The 19226-nt window shown below is 42.7% G+C and overlaps 1 protein-coding gene across 2 annotated transcripts in view; it reads right to left on the reverse strand.

Moving 5' to 3' along the window:
* Positions 1–2383: 2383 nt before the first annotated feature.
* The window catches only part of LOC141051193 (uncharacterized), a 64368-nt gene continuing 47525 nt past the window's right edge, over positions 2384–19226 (reverse strand). For both annotated transcript variants that reach the window (XM_073548057.1, XM_073548058.1), the window contains exon 5: positions 2384–4565. In XM_073548057.1, the coding sequence (XP_073404158.1) occupies positions 3229–4565 (1337 nt within the window). In that variant the 3' untranslated portion in view covers positions 2384–3228. The remainder of the gene's footprint in view (positions 4566–19226) is intronic.

A 19226-nucleotide genomic window follows, 5' to 3' on the forward strand; every position in this document is an offset into this window, starting at 1 on the left:
AAGATTAATGCCGCCTGATGCCCCGGTAAAAATAGGCTCTGTAACTTTGAGTCCCTCCTTCAAAAATGAAACAAGATGTGTCTGCTTACGTGTCACACACCACATGGCGAGGGTTGTTAAATGTTACAATGATGTTTCTAAGTAAATGCATTTGTATTGGTTGAAAGCAATGTTGAAAAACGCTTCAAAAACGCTGCGTCTGAACATAGCCCAAGTGGGGGAGGATCATTTTGGTCTGAGGTTAATTATTTTGCCTTATATACAAGTCATTAACCTGGAAAGGATGTACCTTTACATATTTCCCAGAAAAATCCATTTTGGTTTCGCTTTGGTATTTTTTTGGTGCACCGGTAAAAATGGCATGAAACTCTGACAACATTGTTTAAAGCTGTGAACTAGGAGTCAGAAATGCCTCCAGGGGCGATCCCCATGTTGTTCCCATGTCATGTGAGCAGTGTTTCCATCATTTTCAGACGTTTTTAGACCTTAAAAGGACCCCCAGGGGTGATCACGGCAAAAATGCTCGGGTCTCCCATAGACTTACATTGGGCTCGTTGTTGTGTCAAAGTACATGAGTATTCCAATTTGCTCGACCCGAACAATGAGCACCCGAGCATTTTAGTGCTCGCCCATCACTAGTAATTACATACATTTCCTGATCATTGCCCGATGCGATAAATTACTTTCCTTTTCTTATGTAACATGAGAAATTTGACATTAGCGTTTTCCTGAGAAATTTGTCAATAAAAAGAAAATTGCTGCTTCGATGTGTGATTTCTCCGATGTCTAGGAAAATGTGATTTGTGAGGAAAACGTTCTGGACAGGAATATGGCTTCCTCCCCATATTAGTTCACTGATGTGTAACAAGACTTGCTTAATTTGTAAAATTTTTACTACATTCTGTACATGAAAATATTGTTTTCCCTGTGCGAGTTCTTGGATGTGATCGAAGAGATGAGTTATTAAAACATTTACAACATAGAAAAAGAAGTATGGCCGCACATTGGGATCACCACATAAAAGCCTTTATTATGAATGGCATTGGAAGACACAAATTTTAAAAACATATTTAAAAAGCCAATAGGCCATTTACATGCAGATTAGGTGCGTCTATAGTTAGATTGCCACCTATCCACAGATAATCAATATATTATAGTTCACATGATATCCAGCAAAGAAAAGCTTACATACAAAATAGAAGTTTAATTTACACTGACAAGCAAAGGAATATGAACAATTTGTAAAGCCAAGATACAAAAAAAAAAAAAATACAAATATTCCTCAATTAGCTATTTAAATAATTGCCTTGTAATGTTTTTATTTCCTGTTCTGTCCAGATGTCACTGTATCCCAGAATTCCAAGCGGAGGAAGTTCACCGACGGCCATATTGGGAAACCCAAGTGATGGATATCTCAATATGGAGACTGCTGCTGGTACCAACCTATTCAGCGGTACAACAAGCTGAACACCGTCGCACTACACACACACTCTATACGCTGAACGCACCACTCTCACACACACTCACGGAGCCTCTTGCGCGGTACCAGGTAAAATATTTCACTGACTGTTTTTAAACAATATTTTAGCTCACAAAATGTATCCTCTGCGATCTCCTGCTGTAATGTCAGTATTGTCTTTTGCTTCCTCCCCTGCCCAGGAGTGTAGTGTGTTCTGTACACGGTCAGATACAGGGGTGAGAGAGACAGAGCAAAAGGGGGAGACAGCTCAAACAAAACAGCACATGAGGGGTGGGCGGGAGACAGCGTGCAGACCCGGTATGTTTTACAGCTTCTCCTTAAGTTGCATTTGCATGCACATTTAACTCTTTGTATGATTGCCCTATGTGGGGAAGGTAGTTATCGTATTGATTCAGTGACTGCACTTTATTTTGTACTACCATTCACCTTACACATGAGCCTTTTCTCATAATTATCTGCATATTATCTGCCTTCTGGTTACATACTGGCCTTGGCTTATGCGGTTTTTGCCTGTCACTTTTTAGCCCAGGTATCTGTGTCCTGATCTTTTGTAATACAATAAAGTTTGCTATATAATAATTATTGTTTTGGACTTTATCACTGTGTCTTTTCTGTGGTGCTTTCTGTTTTGACATACAGTGTGTCCTATATCGTCCTGATGCATAGGCTAGTGAAATCTCATATCAAGTACATAGGACACGTCTAATATGTTATTTCATCCTGCTTTATCGTACTAGCTTCTGGTGTTTTTCGTTCAGCTGTGTCTGACCATGTATGGAGCATACCACATTTCCCGGGCAGGGGAGGAAGCAAAAGACAATACTGACATTACAGTAGGGGTTCAAAGAGGATTCATTTTGTGAGGTAAAATATTTCACTGACTGCTTTTAAACAATATTTTACCTCACAAAATGTATCCTCTGTGATTTCCTGCTGTAATGTCAGTATTGTCTTTTGCTTCCTCCCCTGAAATAGAATGAGGAGAGGAAAAAGTAGAATGAGGAGAAAAAATCCCACGCGTTTCGCCACACAAGCTGTGTGTCTCGTCCCGAGATCTGAATCTGAGCTCGCGCGGGCTCTGGCGGCCATTTTCCCGGAGGCCACCGCATCGCAGCAATGGAGCTGCCAGGACCTCCGGGCTATGGGGAAATGCAGAAGGAGCCCCAACGCTGGACAGAGAGCCGCCACAGCTGCCCCCCAGCACAGCACCCGCACGCTGGACAAAGAGGAGCCGCCGACACCCAGCACAGAGCCGCCACACTGAAAATGGAGGAGCCGCCGATTTCCACAGCACAGAGACCTGCAGCACCGCTGCCACCAGTGAGGTAAAAGGGGATAACTCCACTTACACCCTCCCTTCTTCATCGGGACCACTCCCCCGCCATATGAAGATTGCTCCACACCCAGCATATAAGATGACACAATCGTATAAGAAGATCCCCCGACTTTTAAGATTTACTATTTTAACTGGAAAAGTTGGGGGGTCGTCTTATACGCCTGGTCGTCTTATACGCCGTAAAATACGGTAATGTATGACTTTACTTTAACTTTAGATTTTGATCGACTTGTCAATAAAAATAAAAATTGCTGCTTCCATGTGTGATTTATCTGATGTTAACGAAAATGTGATTTGTGAGTCAAATGTTCTGGACATCACAATGACTCCCTCCCTATATGAGTTATCTGATGATATACAAGACTATTTGTAAAACGTTTTCTACATTCTGAACTTGAAAAATGAGTTTTTTTTACTCTGTATGGGTTTTCATGTGTGAGCTAAGAGTGAAGCTATCATTAAAATATTTCCCACATTTTTGACATGAAAATGGCTTCTCTTTTGCGTGAATTCTCTGATGTGTAACCAAGTGTGATTTCTTTCTAAAAAATTTCTCACACTCTGGACATGAAAATGGTTTCTCTCCTGTGTGAATTCTCTGATGTCTACCAAGATCTCCTTTCTGAGTAAAACATTTCTCACATTCTGAGCATGAAAATGGTTTATCCCCTGTGTGAATTAGCTGATGTCTAACCAGGCGTGATTTGCTTGGAAAAAGTTTACCACATTCCGAACATAAAAATGGCTGCTCCCCTGTGTGAATTCTCTGATGATAAACAAGAGTTCCCTTCTGTGTAAAACGTTTCCCACAATTGGAGCATGAAAATGGTTTCTCCTTTGTGTGAATTCTCTGATGTACAACCAGGTGTGATTGCTTTGTAAAACATTTCCCACATTCTGGACATGAAAATGTTTTGTCCCCTGTGTGAATTCTTTGATGTCTAACCAGGTTTGGTTTGCATATAAAACATTTTCCACATTCTGAGCATGAAAATGGTTTCTCCCCAGTATGACTTCTGTGGTGTATAACAAGATCTCCTTTCTGAGTAAAACATTTCCCACATTCTGAGCATGAAAATGGTTTCTCCCCTGTGTGAATTCTCTTGTGTGTAACAAGATCTCCTTTCTGAGTAAAACATTTCCGACATTCTGAACATGAAAACGGCTTCTCCCCAGTGTGAATTCTCTGATGACAAACAAGAGTTCCTTTCTGTGTAAAAAGTTTCCCACAATCAGAACATGAAAATGGTTTCTCCTTTGTGTGAATTCTCTTATGTTTAACAAGATCTCCTTTCTGAGTAAAACATTTCCCACATTCTGAACATGAAAACGGCTTCTCCCCTGTGTGAATTCTCTGATGACAAACAAGAGTTCCTTTCTGTGTAAAATGTTTCCCACAATCAGAACATGAAAATGGTTTCTCCCCAGTGTGAATTCTTTTGTGTTTAACAAGATCTCCTTTCTTAGTAAAACATTTCCCACATTCTGAACATGAAAACTTTTTCTCTCCTTTGTAAGTCCTTTGATGTTGCATATCCTTTCTGTTATTTTTACTATGCTCAACAGTCTGTGATGGATCAGAAGACAGGGCTTGTTGAAAAGAATCAGTTGAAAGTGTTTCAATGTGAGGACTTGGACGAGGATCCGGGATAATGATCTGCTCTTCATATGAACCTGGTGTGACACCATGATCATCTGCTTTAAAATGTGAAGATAACAGATGTTCCTCTGAGCCTCTGCTACAGCCATCTGCCAAGAATAACATTTAATTTTACTTAATAACAAGGAATACTATTCCTTACAATATTAGATATTTTAAAGCAATTCTATTGAAGCATTTCTATAAATATGTTGGTAAAATTTAATTGAGTAGGAGAAAGTTGACATTGGTAGTTTTCAAAGTAGGGACAAGTAGATTATTATGCTTAGTCACCAGGTTGTGCACTTTCAATAGTTCACTTCTCTGTAGCTTTGTCATAGGTTCAGATTTATTTGTGCCCATCAGCAACCTTTCCTAGTAAAATGTTTAGTAAATACTCATGGAGGCGCCTGTAAATCAGCAATAATAGGCGTCTGATGACACAGCATTTTTTCTTAATGCCAGACATACAGCTCAGGCAAAAATTAAGAGACCCCTTTCAAATTTTCAGTTTGTCTGATTTTTTGCTTTATAGGAATTTTTTTGAGTAAAAGATAAATTGCTCTTTTATTCTATAAGCCACTGACAACATGTCTTTGAATTTCCAAACACTAAATTTTGTATTTATTTGCAGAAACTGAGAAATGTTCAAAATAACAAAAAATGCAGTGCTTGCAGACCTCAAATAATGCTAAGAAAACAAGTTCTTATTGATTTTTGAACTCTTCCTCAGTTAACATTAGTATTGTTGTTTCTAAATCATTATTTTGTGGAATAACCATGATTTTTAATCACAGTTTTCATGCGTCTTGGCATGCTTTCCACCAGTCTTTCACACTGCTTTTGGGTGACCTTATGCCACTCCTGGTACACAAATTTAAGCAGTTCTTCTTTGTTTGATGGCTTGTGACTATCCATCTTCCTCTTGATTACATTCCAGAGGTTTTCAGTGGGGTTGAGGTCTGGAGATTGGACTGGCCATGATAGGGATTTTGATGTGATGGTCCTTCATCCACACATTGATTGACCTAGCTGTGTGGCATGGCACATTGTCCTGCTGGAAATACCAGTCCTCAGAGTTGGGGAACATTGCCTGTGCAGAAGGAATCAACTGTTTTTCCAGGATAAACTTGTAAGCAGCTTGATTCATACGTCGATCGCAATTATTAACCTGCCCAATTCCAGCTTTGCTGAAGCATCCCCAGATCATCACCAATCCTCCACCAAATTTCACAGTGGGTGCAAGACACTGTGGCTTGTACGCCTCTCCAGGGCTCCGTCTAACCATTAGATGACCTGGTTTTGGGCAAAGCTGAAAATTAGACTCATCAGAGAAGATTACCAAATACCATGAGGATTGGACCATAGAGGACTGGAGTAAGGTAAACTTCAGCCTGACTATCCTTTGTTTCTCATTGATGAAAGACTTTTTTCTACCTTCACATGACTTGAGACCTGCCTCTAGTAGCCTGTTACAAACTGTTCTTGCCGTGCACATGACCGCAGCTGCCATTTGCCATTCCTTTTGTAGGTCACTTGATGTCATCCTGCGGTTGCTGAGTGACGTTGGAATAAGATGACGGTCATCCCGGTCAGTAGAGAGTCATTTTCGCCCTCTGCCAGTCTGTAGCTTTGTTGTCCTATAGTAAAGGAAAAGCCAGCTCACCTAGTACTTGAAATCTTGCTTGCACGAAACCAGGGGGATAAAAAAAAAAAAAAAAAGGCTTGTTGTTCCAGCGTCTGGTAAAATAGTTCTCTATTTTAGGTCCATTAAAAACTTACAAAAAATCAACATGGTTGCATAGACAGGGCAGGGGAGCAATAAGCATTTTGAACGCTCACTTGCCTTCTTTATCACAGCTTTGTTACACAATCAAAAGAATTTACTAAAATACTAAAAATGTGCAAATGAGAACAGTTGGAACAAGTCACATGACACAATTACATTAATGAATACTTTCACTAAACAACAGGTGTATAAAAACAGTCAATAGTGATACATGGTTTCTCTCTTTGGATTAAAACTTTTAGGGCTTCTAGAGTAAATATCCAGCACCGGTCCTGAGTTGTCTCTGGCCCTGAAGGAGATCGCGGAAGGAGCGTGCACCGGAGGAGAGTGGCAGCGGAGCCACGGTCGGGGCAGTGTTGAAGGAGGTAGGAGGCAGCCTGAGAGGGTCACAGGTAGAGCACAAGGTAGTGGGACGCTTTACTATAGAAAAGGGGTGAGGAGAAGGTGCAGAAGCTGAAGAGCTACTGATACACTAGCTGCAAAAGAAATCACCCTCACCTAGGGACATAGCAGTCGCTCAGCTTTGGCAAAGAGAGATCTGGGGAATTGAAACCCCCTCATACAGTAACTGAACACTCTAAAGTGAGCCTCTGCCCAACTAATAGGATGTACAGTGCTTGTCAGAGATGTAAATGCTGCGACTCTTGAAGATACTTGTTATTTTTGGGAAGCACATAACCCTAATTAGTCCCTCCTATCTCTTCTGAAATGATTTATGAGACAATATAGTACCCACCGCGGATGTGTAGACTTCAATTCCAATGAGTTTGGCAAAATCTATAGCTATTTACAAACATCATCAACGCAAATCTGAAGCCCTATAACATGAATATCTAACATTAGACTGACCTTAGTAACACTAATGAAAATGAATTTCTATCTATGCTGAAATCTGCATGCACCGGAGTTAATAGAGACCCTGAGGAGGAGGAGTGAGATCTCCATCTAGTGGTGATAAAATACAAGACAGCCAGAAACTGTCCATATAATCAAAAGTAATTTCATTGTAAGAAACTAGTATCTGAGAGTCTTGAAACTTGAATCTTTGGTCTCAGTAGGGAGACATAGCTAATCAGCCTTTATTATCTACTAAAGAGATGACTATGGTGAAAATAGGACGCTCAACTGGAACTAACAACCACAGTGGGGCACCATTAAATAAAAACAAGGAAAAATTTGTCACTAAGCAAGGTGGTTCAAAACAAGACTCACCACGCCATAAAGACCCTTGTGACGATCCAAACTTCGGGGAAGGGGAAACGGAATCCCCTGACCTGGAATACTCAGACAAACCCATCTCTAGAGGCTTTATTAAAAATATTTTGTCTTCTGCCCTGGCCCCCCTTGCAAACGATCTCTCAGCGATTAAAAAAGACATTCAACTTATCAGTAATAGGGTGGAGGAGCTGGAGGGAACAGTCCAAACTAACTGCCTACACTGGTGAACTAACAACAGGTCTCCAACTCCATGAAGATCGTATCAATACTTAGTACACGACATTAGAAGACATAGAAAAATAGGAACAGGCGGAATAACATGAGGGTTTGTGGTATACCTGAAACATCTGATTGAGAAAATGTAACGGCTATCCTAATGGACCTATTTTTGCTAATTTTAGATCCAAATCAAGGGAAAATGTTGATTTTGGAGAGAGCACACAGGGCCCTGAAACCCAAGCCAAAGGATCCACCTAGGGACTTAATTTGAAGAAATTTTGGACTTCCGTAAGAAGAAAAAATTCTTAAGAAGGCAAGATCAATGGAAACTTTGAATTATAAAGGTTCAGAAATTTGCATTTTCCAAGACCTCACCCCCTCAACTCTAGCAAAAAGATATCTACTGAGACCCTTCACAGATATACTCAAAACTAGGCTTTTTCCATTTGGATTGCTCAACACAGCTAATGGCAGAAGATACACAGTTAAAACATCTTCAGATATTGCAAAGGTCTGTGAAGACCTTGATATTCAGCTCGACTAGATACCAGATCTAAGATCTTTCCATACCAACCTCCAGCCCACTGACCTCCCGACACAATGACCTTGGAAGAAAGCAAGTAACTCGAAAGAACAAAGAAACAAGAAAAGACAAACAGGAGCTCAACACCCCACCAACAACTGAACCCTAGAGGAAAAATGAACGACTGTCAAATATATGCTTCTCCTAAATGTTTCTCTTTCTCCTTCTCTACATGCATAACAGTTTACTAAGCAGTTTTGAATTGACTGGCTTGCTCATTGATAGAATAAGATGATAACATGTTAACTGTTTTTTCTTTCTATCCCCTGCTGGGTACAACTCTGATAAACAAATGGTTAAAATAATTGAGTTAGGGCATCATGCCCATGTTGTTGTTAATCTGTTAAACCCTTTTTCTTTTCTCTCACCTTTCCATCTCTTACCCACCCATCTTACCTGCGCCACATCCTTCGGCAGACTGTACCACAATGAAGACTAAGACCCAGCTCTACTTTGACTTGATATGGCTGACTATACAAAAGAAATGACCATAGCGTCATACAATGTTAGAGGACTGAATGCATTGATCAAGAGAGTCCAGGTACTGGCACACATTATGAAGCTAAGGATAGATAGTGTTTCTGCATTAGACGCACTTTACACAAGAAAAAGCCCCAAACTTAGAAAAACACTATTATAACACTAGGTTCCACTCATTCTCAGCCTCCAGGAAGTTGAGAGGAGTCGCAATCACAATTTCCAAGCACACACCATTTCTTTATTAAGATATGCTTAAAGACAAAGAGGGCAGATACATTTTTGTTAAAGGGAAGGTTGCACATAAACTAGTAACAATAGGGAACATTTACACACCCAACACAAAACAAGATACATGGTTCAAGAAAACAATGACAGAAGTTAACCAATTTGTAGACGGTGCTCTGATCTTGGGAGGACAATCCTCTGAAACCGGCATTAGACTCCTCAACGGGGAAATCCAGCGTCCCTAAAAACGCACTAGGGCGCATTCTTGCAACTATACATTTAAATCAATTAATAGACAACTGGAAGTATCCGTACCCCAACACGAAAGATTATACCCACTTCTCACAAGCACAGTCGTATAGCCAGATAGATTACCTCTTCATACCATTTCAGATGATCCCATGTTTGAAAGATGCGCAGATACTCCCGAATGTTCATTCTGACCATCCTATATTAATAAATAACTGGTAATAGGACACAGACCTAAAAATAATACCTGGAGATTAAATGAGATCCTCTTATCTGAAAAGTCTTTTAGAGACAAGATAAAGGTAAAGATTAAAGAATATTTCGAGTTTAATGTGCGAGGTAATATACAACTTCCGACTATTTGGGAGGCCCACAAGGCTGTACTAAGATGGGAAATGATCTCCATGGCTTCATTTAAGAATAAAACGCAACAGTCAATCTTAAAACTCCCTCTTTAAAAAGAGCCAAACATTGGAGTGAGACAATAGCCTCACATTGAATCCTGGTGTCCTAACTCTGCTGTCACAAAAGAGGCAGGCCCTGAAAGACTTGCTAAATAAAGATTCAATAAAAATGTTTACAAAATGGAAAGCCAGAGTGTTCACACATGGTGATAAAATGTCAAAGTTTATGGTCTCCTTGATTAAAAAAAGAAAAGCAAAATCACTTATATACACACACATTAAAAAGCCCAAATGGAACGAAGATCAAAAACCCGGAAGAAATAGCTTCAGCCTTTAGAGAGTATTATTCCTCCCTTTATAATATACGTCCCGGTGAGAATGAAGACCAGCTGGAAAGAAGAAGGGTTGATATAAGGGGGTTTTTAAAGACCATTGATCTACCAAAACTCTCTGAGGAACAACAAAAACGTGAACTAATAGGCCCCTTCACGATAAGCGATCTCCAGTCTGCCCTGTTGAGCTGGCCAATGGGCAAGAGCCCAGGCCCGGACGGCCTTCTGGCCTCCTATTATAAAACTTTTCAAGAGACTCTGAACCCTTATCTCCTGAGGCTACGTAATGAAGTGTTAAAGGTAGCGACCTTTCCGAAACAGACAATGGAAGCGCATGTATCTTTAATCCATAAGGAAGGTAGGGATCCTAAGATATGTAGCAATTATAGCTCAATCCACGTTTCGACCTGTAATGGTCTGTCTCTAAACTTCACTGAAAAGATATATTTTATATTTAAGTATGCATACTTATATTTTATATTTATCTTTTCAGTGAAGTTTTGAGAAAGACCATTACTGGTCGAAACGTTAAACTTATTCACCTGCATCTGAAATATAGCCCATACCTTTATGCACCTAGTGATGTTTGTACGCATGAATAAAAGCAATTTTCCTTTTTTGCATTAAGTGAGTGAGGCTGTTTTTCTCAAATTCCGTTCAGGGAGTTAATGGCCTTCAAAACATTGATAACTAGTGATGCGCAAGAATACTCGTTGCTTGGGTCTCTTCGAGCATGCTCGGGTGGTCTCCGAGTATTTTGGTGTGCTAGGAGATTTAGTTTTCATTGCCTCAGCTGCATGATTTGCGACTGCTAGACAGCTTGAATACATGTGTGGAATGCCTGTTTGTTAGGGAATTCCCACATGTATTCAGCCTGTCTACAAGTCGGAAATTTTGCAGCTGAGATGACGAAAACAATCTCCAAGCATGCCAAAATACTCAGGAGATCACCCGAGCAACGATGCTACTCGCTCATCACTATTGATAACTCAACATAAACAGCCAAGAGGTGTACTGGCTAAATTATGTCAGATACACTTAACTAGCTCAATCCCAAATAATTGGGCTTTCATCTCAAATTGGAAAAAAGAACTGAATATCAAACTGCAAGACTGGGAGGTGGAACATATTTATAAAAATTCACATGGCCCATCTGGGTGTGTAAGAGTTCAAGAAAATTCATAGAAGATTATTACTAGATGGAACACCACCCCTGTAGCGACACATTTATGGTATCCTAACATATGCTCAACCTGCTGGAGATGCTCTAAAGAAATAGGAACGTTCTTGCACATGTGGTGGTCATGCGATAAGATTCAGACGTTCTGGAAAAGCTTGTTGAAAATGATAACTAAAATTTGTGAGCTCTCAGGTACCCTGTCCCCAAAACTTATTTTTCTAAACTGGTCAAGTGATATTTCACAGCCTAAACACAAAGCCCTATTAATGCCCCTGATAGAGCTGCCAAATTACTTATCCCTTTGCTTTGGCTCTCCCAGAGCTGCCCAAATTTTTCAGACTGGATACATAAAGTCAACCAACTTTACTACATAGAGGAGATAATAGCTTACACACACTTTACTCAAGATAAATTTAACGCTACCTGGGCCCCATGGAAATTATTTAGAGATAATGATGAATACCTGGAATTACTGGGCCAATAACCAAACTCATAAATTAGTTGATGATTAAAAGCTCTATTTTTTTGTTAAAGGTTCACTGACAGGACTCGCGAAACAGAAAAGATACATCCGTCGAACTGTCAATTCCTCTTGTTAAAGAATACCCCACACTCTCTTACCTCCACCACCTCTACCTTTTTTCTTCTCTTCTATATCTATTTTGTCTACCATTTCTCATTTAGTTAAGGTGAATAGATTAGTATGTACATCTATAACATTCTCCTTGATGGCAGATATGCCAAGAGATAACCATTGTTCCCATCGAGGAGGGGTGATCACGCAATAGTCTGTCACAATTGTTTAATATAACTGACAGATAACCAAGAAGAAAGTTATAACCTGGCACAGACCTTTATTTGTAACATTGTTATTGTGTTAAAATCAATAAAAAGATGTTTTAAAAGAAAAAAAAAAGAAAAATCAGAAAAATAAAGAAGACTTGGATACATCTAAAACCAGACCATTATCGGTCAGTTTTTCAGAATCCAACATCTCGGTAATTTCAACTCAGTCTGAAACTGAAAGCAGTGGTGATGCTACTCCCATAACAAAGGTTGCAAAAGATGGGGCCGGAAGAAACAGGGGCGGAGCGCACAGCATGACCGCAAGATACAAGAAATAACTGATGCAACATTAAGTGTATTGAATCTGTCTTTCCGTGTTTTTCTAATGAACAACTTATTTTGCTGTCAAGAGGCCTTGATTTTGTACCTGAAAAAAATTTTGATCTGTTTGGAATAATCATGGACATTAACCGCTAGGATGGTGTGATATGCTATGTGGGTATCATTTTGTGTGTATTTCAATTTCACTTATTTTCATAGTGTTTTTCTTGTTGCCTTGCATGTCTGCAGCCTGACTGTATTTATGTCTCTTGATGACCCCCTGTAGTGTCTTAATCCCCCAGGCACCTTTATCAGGTCTGGGAAGCTGGAAAACCACCCCAACCCATCTGACTACTCCTGGACATAGGGAGGGGGCTGGAAAGGACAGGAAGGGAGAAGTCAGTTCCTGTGTGGTGAACATCGTGTGAATACAGCATGTCAGAGAGAAGGGGAAGAGTATGGACTTTTTATCCTCTGGCTGCCGGATTATTGGACTCTCATCTCCTTGGACATTTTATCCTGTTACTGAACTGCATTAGTGTTCTGGACTATTGTATCCTCAGTGTGGTGGATTGTTTAAGGACCTTCTAATTTAGCCTATAATAAAGGTCTTGGGATTGTTCACACTTCCCTCGCTCTGTTGATTGTGTTGTATCAGAGAAGGACCCAGTGACAACTGGTGGCAGCGGTGGGATACTACTCAGCCCGGCAGAACCGGGGGAGCTGCAGGGGGCAGGTGTTCTCACACATCGTCAAGGGCTCCACAACCGGGGAGGCATACAGACAGACCCAGCAGACCATTGATGAGGCATGCACAGCAGATTTCGGACGCTACTATGTCCAACCCCACCAACTCGGCCATGGAAAGAAGACCAGAGTGAGTATGTGACTTCAAGAGACGGAAACTACAGGAGATGTTCCAGCTTCAACGGATTGAATGGGAATTAATCCAAGAATCATGGAATGTGGAGGAAGCCAGGCGTGGACCCAATGGATACCAGTTGCTACTCTTCAATTGAGTGTGAGATTATTTTTGTAAGGAGGACATGGACTATGCTCTGAGGAAACTGGATGATAGAATGTTGTGTGTCTTAAAAAGGTGAGACCTCTTACATTCGTGACTGTGCATAAAGACATGTTGTGGACTGCTCCCATAAGTGGAGAAGGATGATCAGAATCTTATCATGTCTGGCTAATTAAGATGGGGGAGCAAAGTGAAGAAACCAGAGTATATCTTAATTACCCAGTTGACTGTGCTTTTGCAGGCCAAGGGGAGTTGATTTTTCTATCTGTATATTGGCTTGTGGATTGAAGTTTTTATGTCTGGTGGGTCAAAACAACAGTCTTGCAAGCTGATATACTATTTAACATACCATGTAAGTCTGTAATAGTGACTTGTACATAGTGTGTGTTTATCTGTGTTTATTGTGAGCGGATATGCTAATTGTGTGATATGATAATTGTGCATTGTATTCTATAACCAGTTTGTTGACTGCAGATAGGGAAAGGCTGTGAGGGTGTACTGAAGGTCACTGGGTAATTCTAAAAATAGCTTACCTTTCTGGGGTATAAAAAGGACCCTGAGACAGAGAGACCAGGTCTGATCTCATCTCATCACACAGAGAGCTACCAGTCGCACAACACTTAATGGATGAGAGAGAGGACTGCAGCCAATTCACCATGGCACCATCACGAGGGACATGGATCTATGATTCTAAGGGAAACAACCTAGGAGTGATCTGTTTTACCCTATCCCTGAGATGTCTGTGTAGTATGTCGCCCATGGGGAGATCGAGGGGCGGTCAGTGGTATGAGCCCTGGTCCATGCAGTCTTTCTAAAGGCAGCCGGGCCAGCGGACGGGAGCACCCACTGACCCCGTTTCTCCACAACCGCTTTATAAGAAACCTTACAGTTAAGAAACACTTTACAGCTGAAGAAGATGAGGTTTTTGAACAGGAAAAAACATATGTGAAAATAACTATCGAGGATTGAATTTTGCAGAACAGATTTCTGTACTGAATTTTGAAGAATTAAGAGGAAATTCATCTGAAGATGCAGCTTCACAGATGGACAATATTAGAATGAAAAATCCTTATGTCTATCCTGTCAACTCAAGGGTTGATTGCATGGAGCGGTTTCAGGAGGTTTTGAAGAGGGAATTGGTAGTTTAAGCTTAAAAATCAATAAAAATACCGCACCTAAAAACCTGACTCCAAATTTAGGCACACATTTTGAAGCTTTTGTCTGATATAAGGTTCTCTTATAACAATATTCTATCTAATATATAAAGCTCAATGTGGGTGTGTATGTATGTATGTATGTATTGTGGCAGGGCTAAGCGTCATGTAATCGATGGGAGATATGTGTCTCATAAATGGCTTGTTTCCATAATGTAAGTCATACCAAATATTGCTGTATTATTATTTTGAAGGACCTGTGGTGAGGTCACAGTCATGTGACCAGTCAGCTGCTGGGTTCGTGGGTGTGGATACACCCTTATAATGTGGCCTGCTCTTGAACCAGGCAGCTGTATGTGAAGGGGGTATACACCTCCTGTGTGCGCTGAGGCTCGCGGACTGAGCCTGAAGGAAAGGACATTTGATGTTATTTTGGTCGCCTGAACTGAAGGCTGTTTATTTTGGTGACATGCTGTTTGGTTTATGACGTAATAAACCGCATGAACTTTAAGAGAACCTGCCTCCTGACTGTCTACCGTCGCACCTAAGCGGGTAGAATCCCTACACTTGGTGGAGAATGCGGGCAGAGTTCCCAGCAGAGACTTGAGACCGTTGCTGCATGTCCTGGGTAAAGTTTTCAGCGAGGCAGGAAGCTCTACCCGGAATAATGGAGGACCTACTGAAACACCTGGTCCAGGCCCAGACACAGCAACAGGAGGCCAACAGGCTGTTCTTACAGCAGCTCCAGCAGAGCCAGCAGGAGCAACGGCAGCTGATGCAGCTTCTGGCAACCGCCATCCAGGAGGGCAGGAGGAGCGCCCCAACCCCAGGTTCGGCTGATGACACCCACATCACGAAGGCGGTAAGATACGCATTGCAAAAAATGACCCCTGAGGATGATGTGGAGGCCTTCCTGACAGTGTTTGAAAGGGTGGCTGAGAGGAAAAAACTTCAGCCAGAGCGGTGGGCAGAGGTACTGGCCGTATACCTAATGGGGGAGCCCCAGAAGGCGTACTTTGACCTGACTGTACAAGACACCAGAGAGTATCCCAAATTAAAAGAGGAAATTCTTGCACGCTTAGGGGTAACAATGACTACCAGGGCACAGCGAGTTCAACGCTGGGCCTATCACCGGGACAAACCCCTGCGCTCCCAAATGTTCGACCTGTTGCACCTGGTCCAGAAATGTTGGCCAGTTGGCTTCCCCTGCACAGATGGTAGAGCGAGTCTTGATGGATCGGTTTGTGTATTCTCTGCCGAGACCTCTACAGACTTGGATTGCCCAGGGTGATCCCCAGAATGCCGATGAACTGGTAGGACTGGTCGAGAGATACCAGGGGATGGAAGGCTCCTTGGGGAAGCAGCCCATTCCGTATTGGGGGTCCCAACAAGGGGCGGAGTCCCAAAAAGGGTGGGTCATCCAAGGTCTAAAGGGGTGGGGAGGCGGTGCCCAAGGTCCCCACGGGTGATATTTTTTGCTGGAAGTGCCACGGGCCTGGACATATAGCTGCCCATTGTTCCCGGCCCACAGAGCAGCATGGGACACCGTAGTTCATACTACGCATATCCAGCTTGCAGTGTGAATTCGCCACCTAACGAGGGGCCACAAGCGTGAACCGTGAAGGTGAACGGGCGAGCAGCAATGGCGCTTCTAGACTCCGGGAGCATGGTGACCCTTGTGAGGGCGAGTTTTCCTCTCAACATACTCCTGGGTAAAAAGATTGGCGTTCGGTGCATACATGGCAATGCAAAGGACTACCCTATGGCCAGGTTGAACATTGAAATGGCGCATGGCACAGAGTCGCATAAATTTGGCGTTGTTCGAGATTTGTTGCACCCTATAATTAATGACCGGGATTTCTGTCTGTTTTGGGATCTGTGGGGGAAGGGTTCTGAGTGTGCTAGCAAGAGCAGGGAACCAATCCACCCCAATGAGGTATCGCCACCACCAGAGGCAGATGGGTTTCCTTTATGTGTCCTTGTTGGGGATGAAGAGGAAGGGTCCCCTGTACCTGACATCCCGGAGTTAGGGGTGGCCGGGGAGAATTTTGGGAATGCCCAACATAGGGACCCCATGCTGAGAAAAGTCATAGAGAAAGATGGAAGAGACTGGGATTGACTCTTACCGTATTTACTGTTTTCTATCCATGAAGTTCCCCAGGCCTCCACGGGGTTCTCGCCCTTCGAGCTTCTGTACGGCCGGCATCTGCGAGGTTTCCTAGATATAGCCAAGGAAACCTGGGAAGCCGAAGTCACGCCCCACAGAAGCGTCATTGAGAATGTGGCACTGATGCAGCAGAGGGTTGCGATGGTGATGACCATTGTTAAAGAACATCTCCGCCAGGCACAAGAGGCTCAGGCCAGGGTCTACAACCGGTCAGCCAGAGTGAGGCAGTTCAATCCGCGAGACCGAGTTCTCGTGCTAATACAGATGGTGGAGTGTAAGTTCTTGGCCAAGTGGCAAGGGCCATATGAGGTGGTGGAGAGGCTGGGAGACGTGAACTACAAGATCCACCAACCCGGAAGACGGAAGCCATACCAGGTTTACCATGTTAACCTCATCAAGCCGTGGCAACATAGAGCCAGCGTTAATTCCGTGCTTGCTGGGCAACCTAGAAGGGGAGGTTGGAGCGGTTACCATAGCGGAGACGCTATCGAAGGCCCAGAAACAGCAGTGCCAGGAGTTACTCCAGAAAAACAGGGACCTGTTCTCAGAGTTGCCGGGGTGCACGAAGGTGGTGGAGCACGAAGTTCTGACTGAGCCACATGTGCAGGTGAACGTGAAACCGTATCGTATTCCTGAGGACGAGTAATCTCCAAGGAGGTGCAACATACAGTGGGGAAAAAAAGTATTTAGTCAGTCAGCAATAGTGCAAGTTCCACCACTTAAAAAGATGAGAGGCGTCTGTAATTTACATCATAGGTAGACCTCAACTATGGGAGACAAACTGAGAAAAAAAAATCCAGAAAATCACATTGTCTGTTTTTTTTTTCATTTTATTTGCATATTATGGTGGAAAATAAGTATTTGGTCAGAAACAAAATTTCATCTCAATACTTTGTGATATATCCTTTGTTGGCAATGACAGAGGTCAAACGTTTTCTGTAAGTCTTCACAAGGTTGCCACACACTGTTGTTGGTATGTTGACCCATTCCTCCATGCAGATCTCCTCTAGAGCAGTGATGTTTTTGGCTTTTCGCTTGGCAACACGGACTTTCAACTCCCTCCAAAGGTTTTCTATAGGGTTGAGATCTGGAGACTGGCTAGGCCACTCCAGGTCCTTGAAATGCTTCTTACGAAGCCACTCCTTCGTTGCCCTGGCGGTCTGCTTTGGATCATTGTCATGTTGAAAGACCCAGCCACGTTTCATCTTCAATGCCCTTGCTGATGGAAGGAGGTTTGCACTCAAAATCTCACGATACATGGCCCCATTCATTCTTTCATGTACCCGGATCAGTCGTCCTGGCCCCTTTGCAGAGAAACAGCCCGGACATGTACAGGCTTAAGCAGTGGGACACGTCTGGCACTGCAGGATCTGAGTCCATGGTGGCGTAGTGTGTTACTTATGGTAGGCCTTGTTACATTGGTCCCAGCTCTCTGCAGTTCATTCACTAGGTCCCCCCGCGTGGTTCTGGGATTTTTGCTCACCGTTCTTGTGATCATTCTGACCCCACGGGGTGGGATTTTGCGTGGAGCACCAGATCGAGAGAGATTATCAGTGGTCTTGTATGTCTTCCATTTTCTAATTATTGCTCCCACAGTTGATTTCTTCACTCCAAGCTGGTTGGCTATTGCAGATTCAGTCTTCCCAGCCTGGTGCAGGGCTACAATTTTGTTTCTGGTGTCCTTTGACAGCTCTTTGGTCTTCACCATAGTGGAGTTTGGAGTCAGACTGTTTGAGGGTGTGCACAGGTGTCTTTTTATACTGATAAAAAGTTTAAACAGGTGCCATTACTACAGGTAATGAGTGGAGGAAAGAGGAGACTCTTAAAGAAGAAGTTACAGGTCTGTGAGAGCCAGAAATCTTGATTGCTTGTTTCTGACCAAATACTTATTTTCCACCATAATATGCAAATAAAATGAAAAAAAAACAGACAATGTGATTTTCTGGATTTTTTTTTTCTCAGTTTGTCTCCCATAGTTGAGGTCTACCTATGACGTAAATTACAGACGCCTCTCATCTTTTTAAGTGGTGGAACTTGCACTATTGCTGACTGACTAAATACTTTTTTTCCCCACTGTATGTTGAAACTCGGGGTCATTGAGGAATCCAAGAGGGGCTGGTCGAGCCCGATTGTACTGGTCCCAAAACCTGATGGTGAATGGAGGTTCTGCAACGATTACCGGAAGCTGAATGAGGTCTCCAAGTTCGACGCTTATCCCATGCCATGCGTTGATGAGCTCATCGAGAGACTTGGACCTGCCAGGTACATAATCACTTTGGATCTGACAAAGGGATACTGGCAGATCTCCATGGCACAGGAAGCCAAGGAGAAGACAGCATTCTCCACAACAGACGGGTGCTTCCAGTATGTCCGGATGCAGTTTGGCCTGCAGGGAGCTCCGGCAACCTTCCAGAGGGCTATGGATAGAATCCTTGCGCCTCATAAGCTATACGCTGCCGCGTACCAGGATGATATCGTCATCTTTACCCCGGACTCGGAGTCTCACCTGGAAAAGGTCCAAGCAGTGTTTGATGCTCTAAGGGAGGTGGGGTTTACAATAAACCCGAAAGAGTGTGCCTTGGGTAAGGAGGAAGCCAAGTACCTCGGATATGTAGTGGAGCGTGGCGAGATCAAACCCCA

The sequence above is a fragment of the Dendrobates tinctorius genome, unplaced genomic scaffold, assembly GCF_039654945.1.
Source record: "Dendrobates tinctorius isolate UK_male_01 unplaced genomic scaffold, ASM3965494v1 ptg000155l, whole genome shotgun sequence".
Lineage (NCBI taxonomy): Eukaryota > Metazoa > Chordata > Amphibia > Anura > Dendrobatidae > Dendrobates > Dendrobates tinctorius.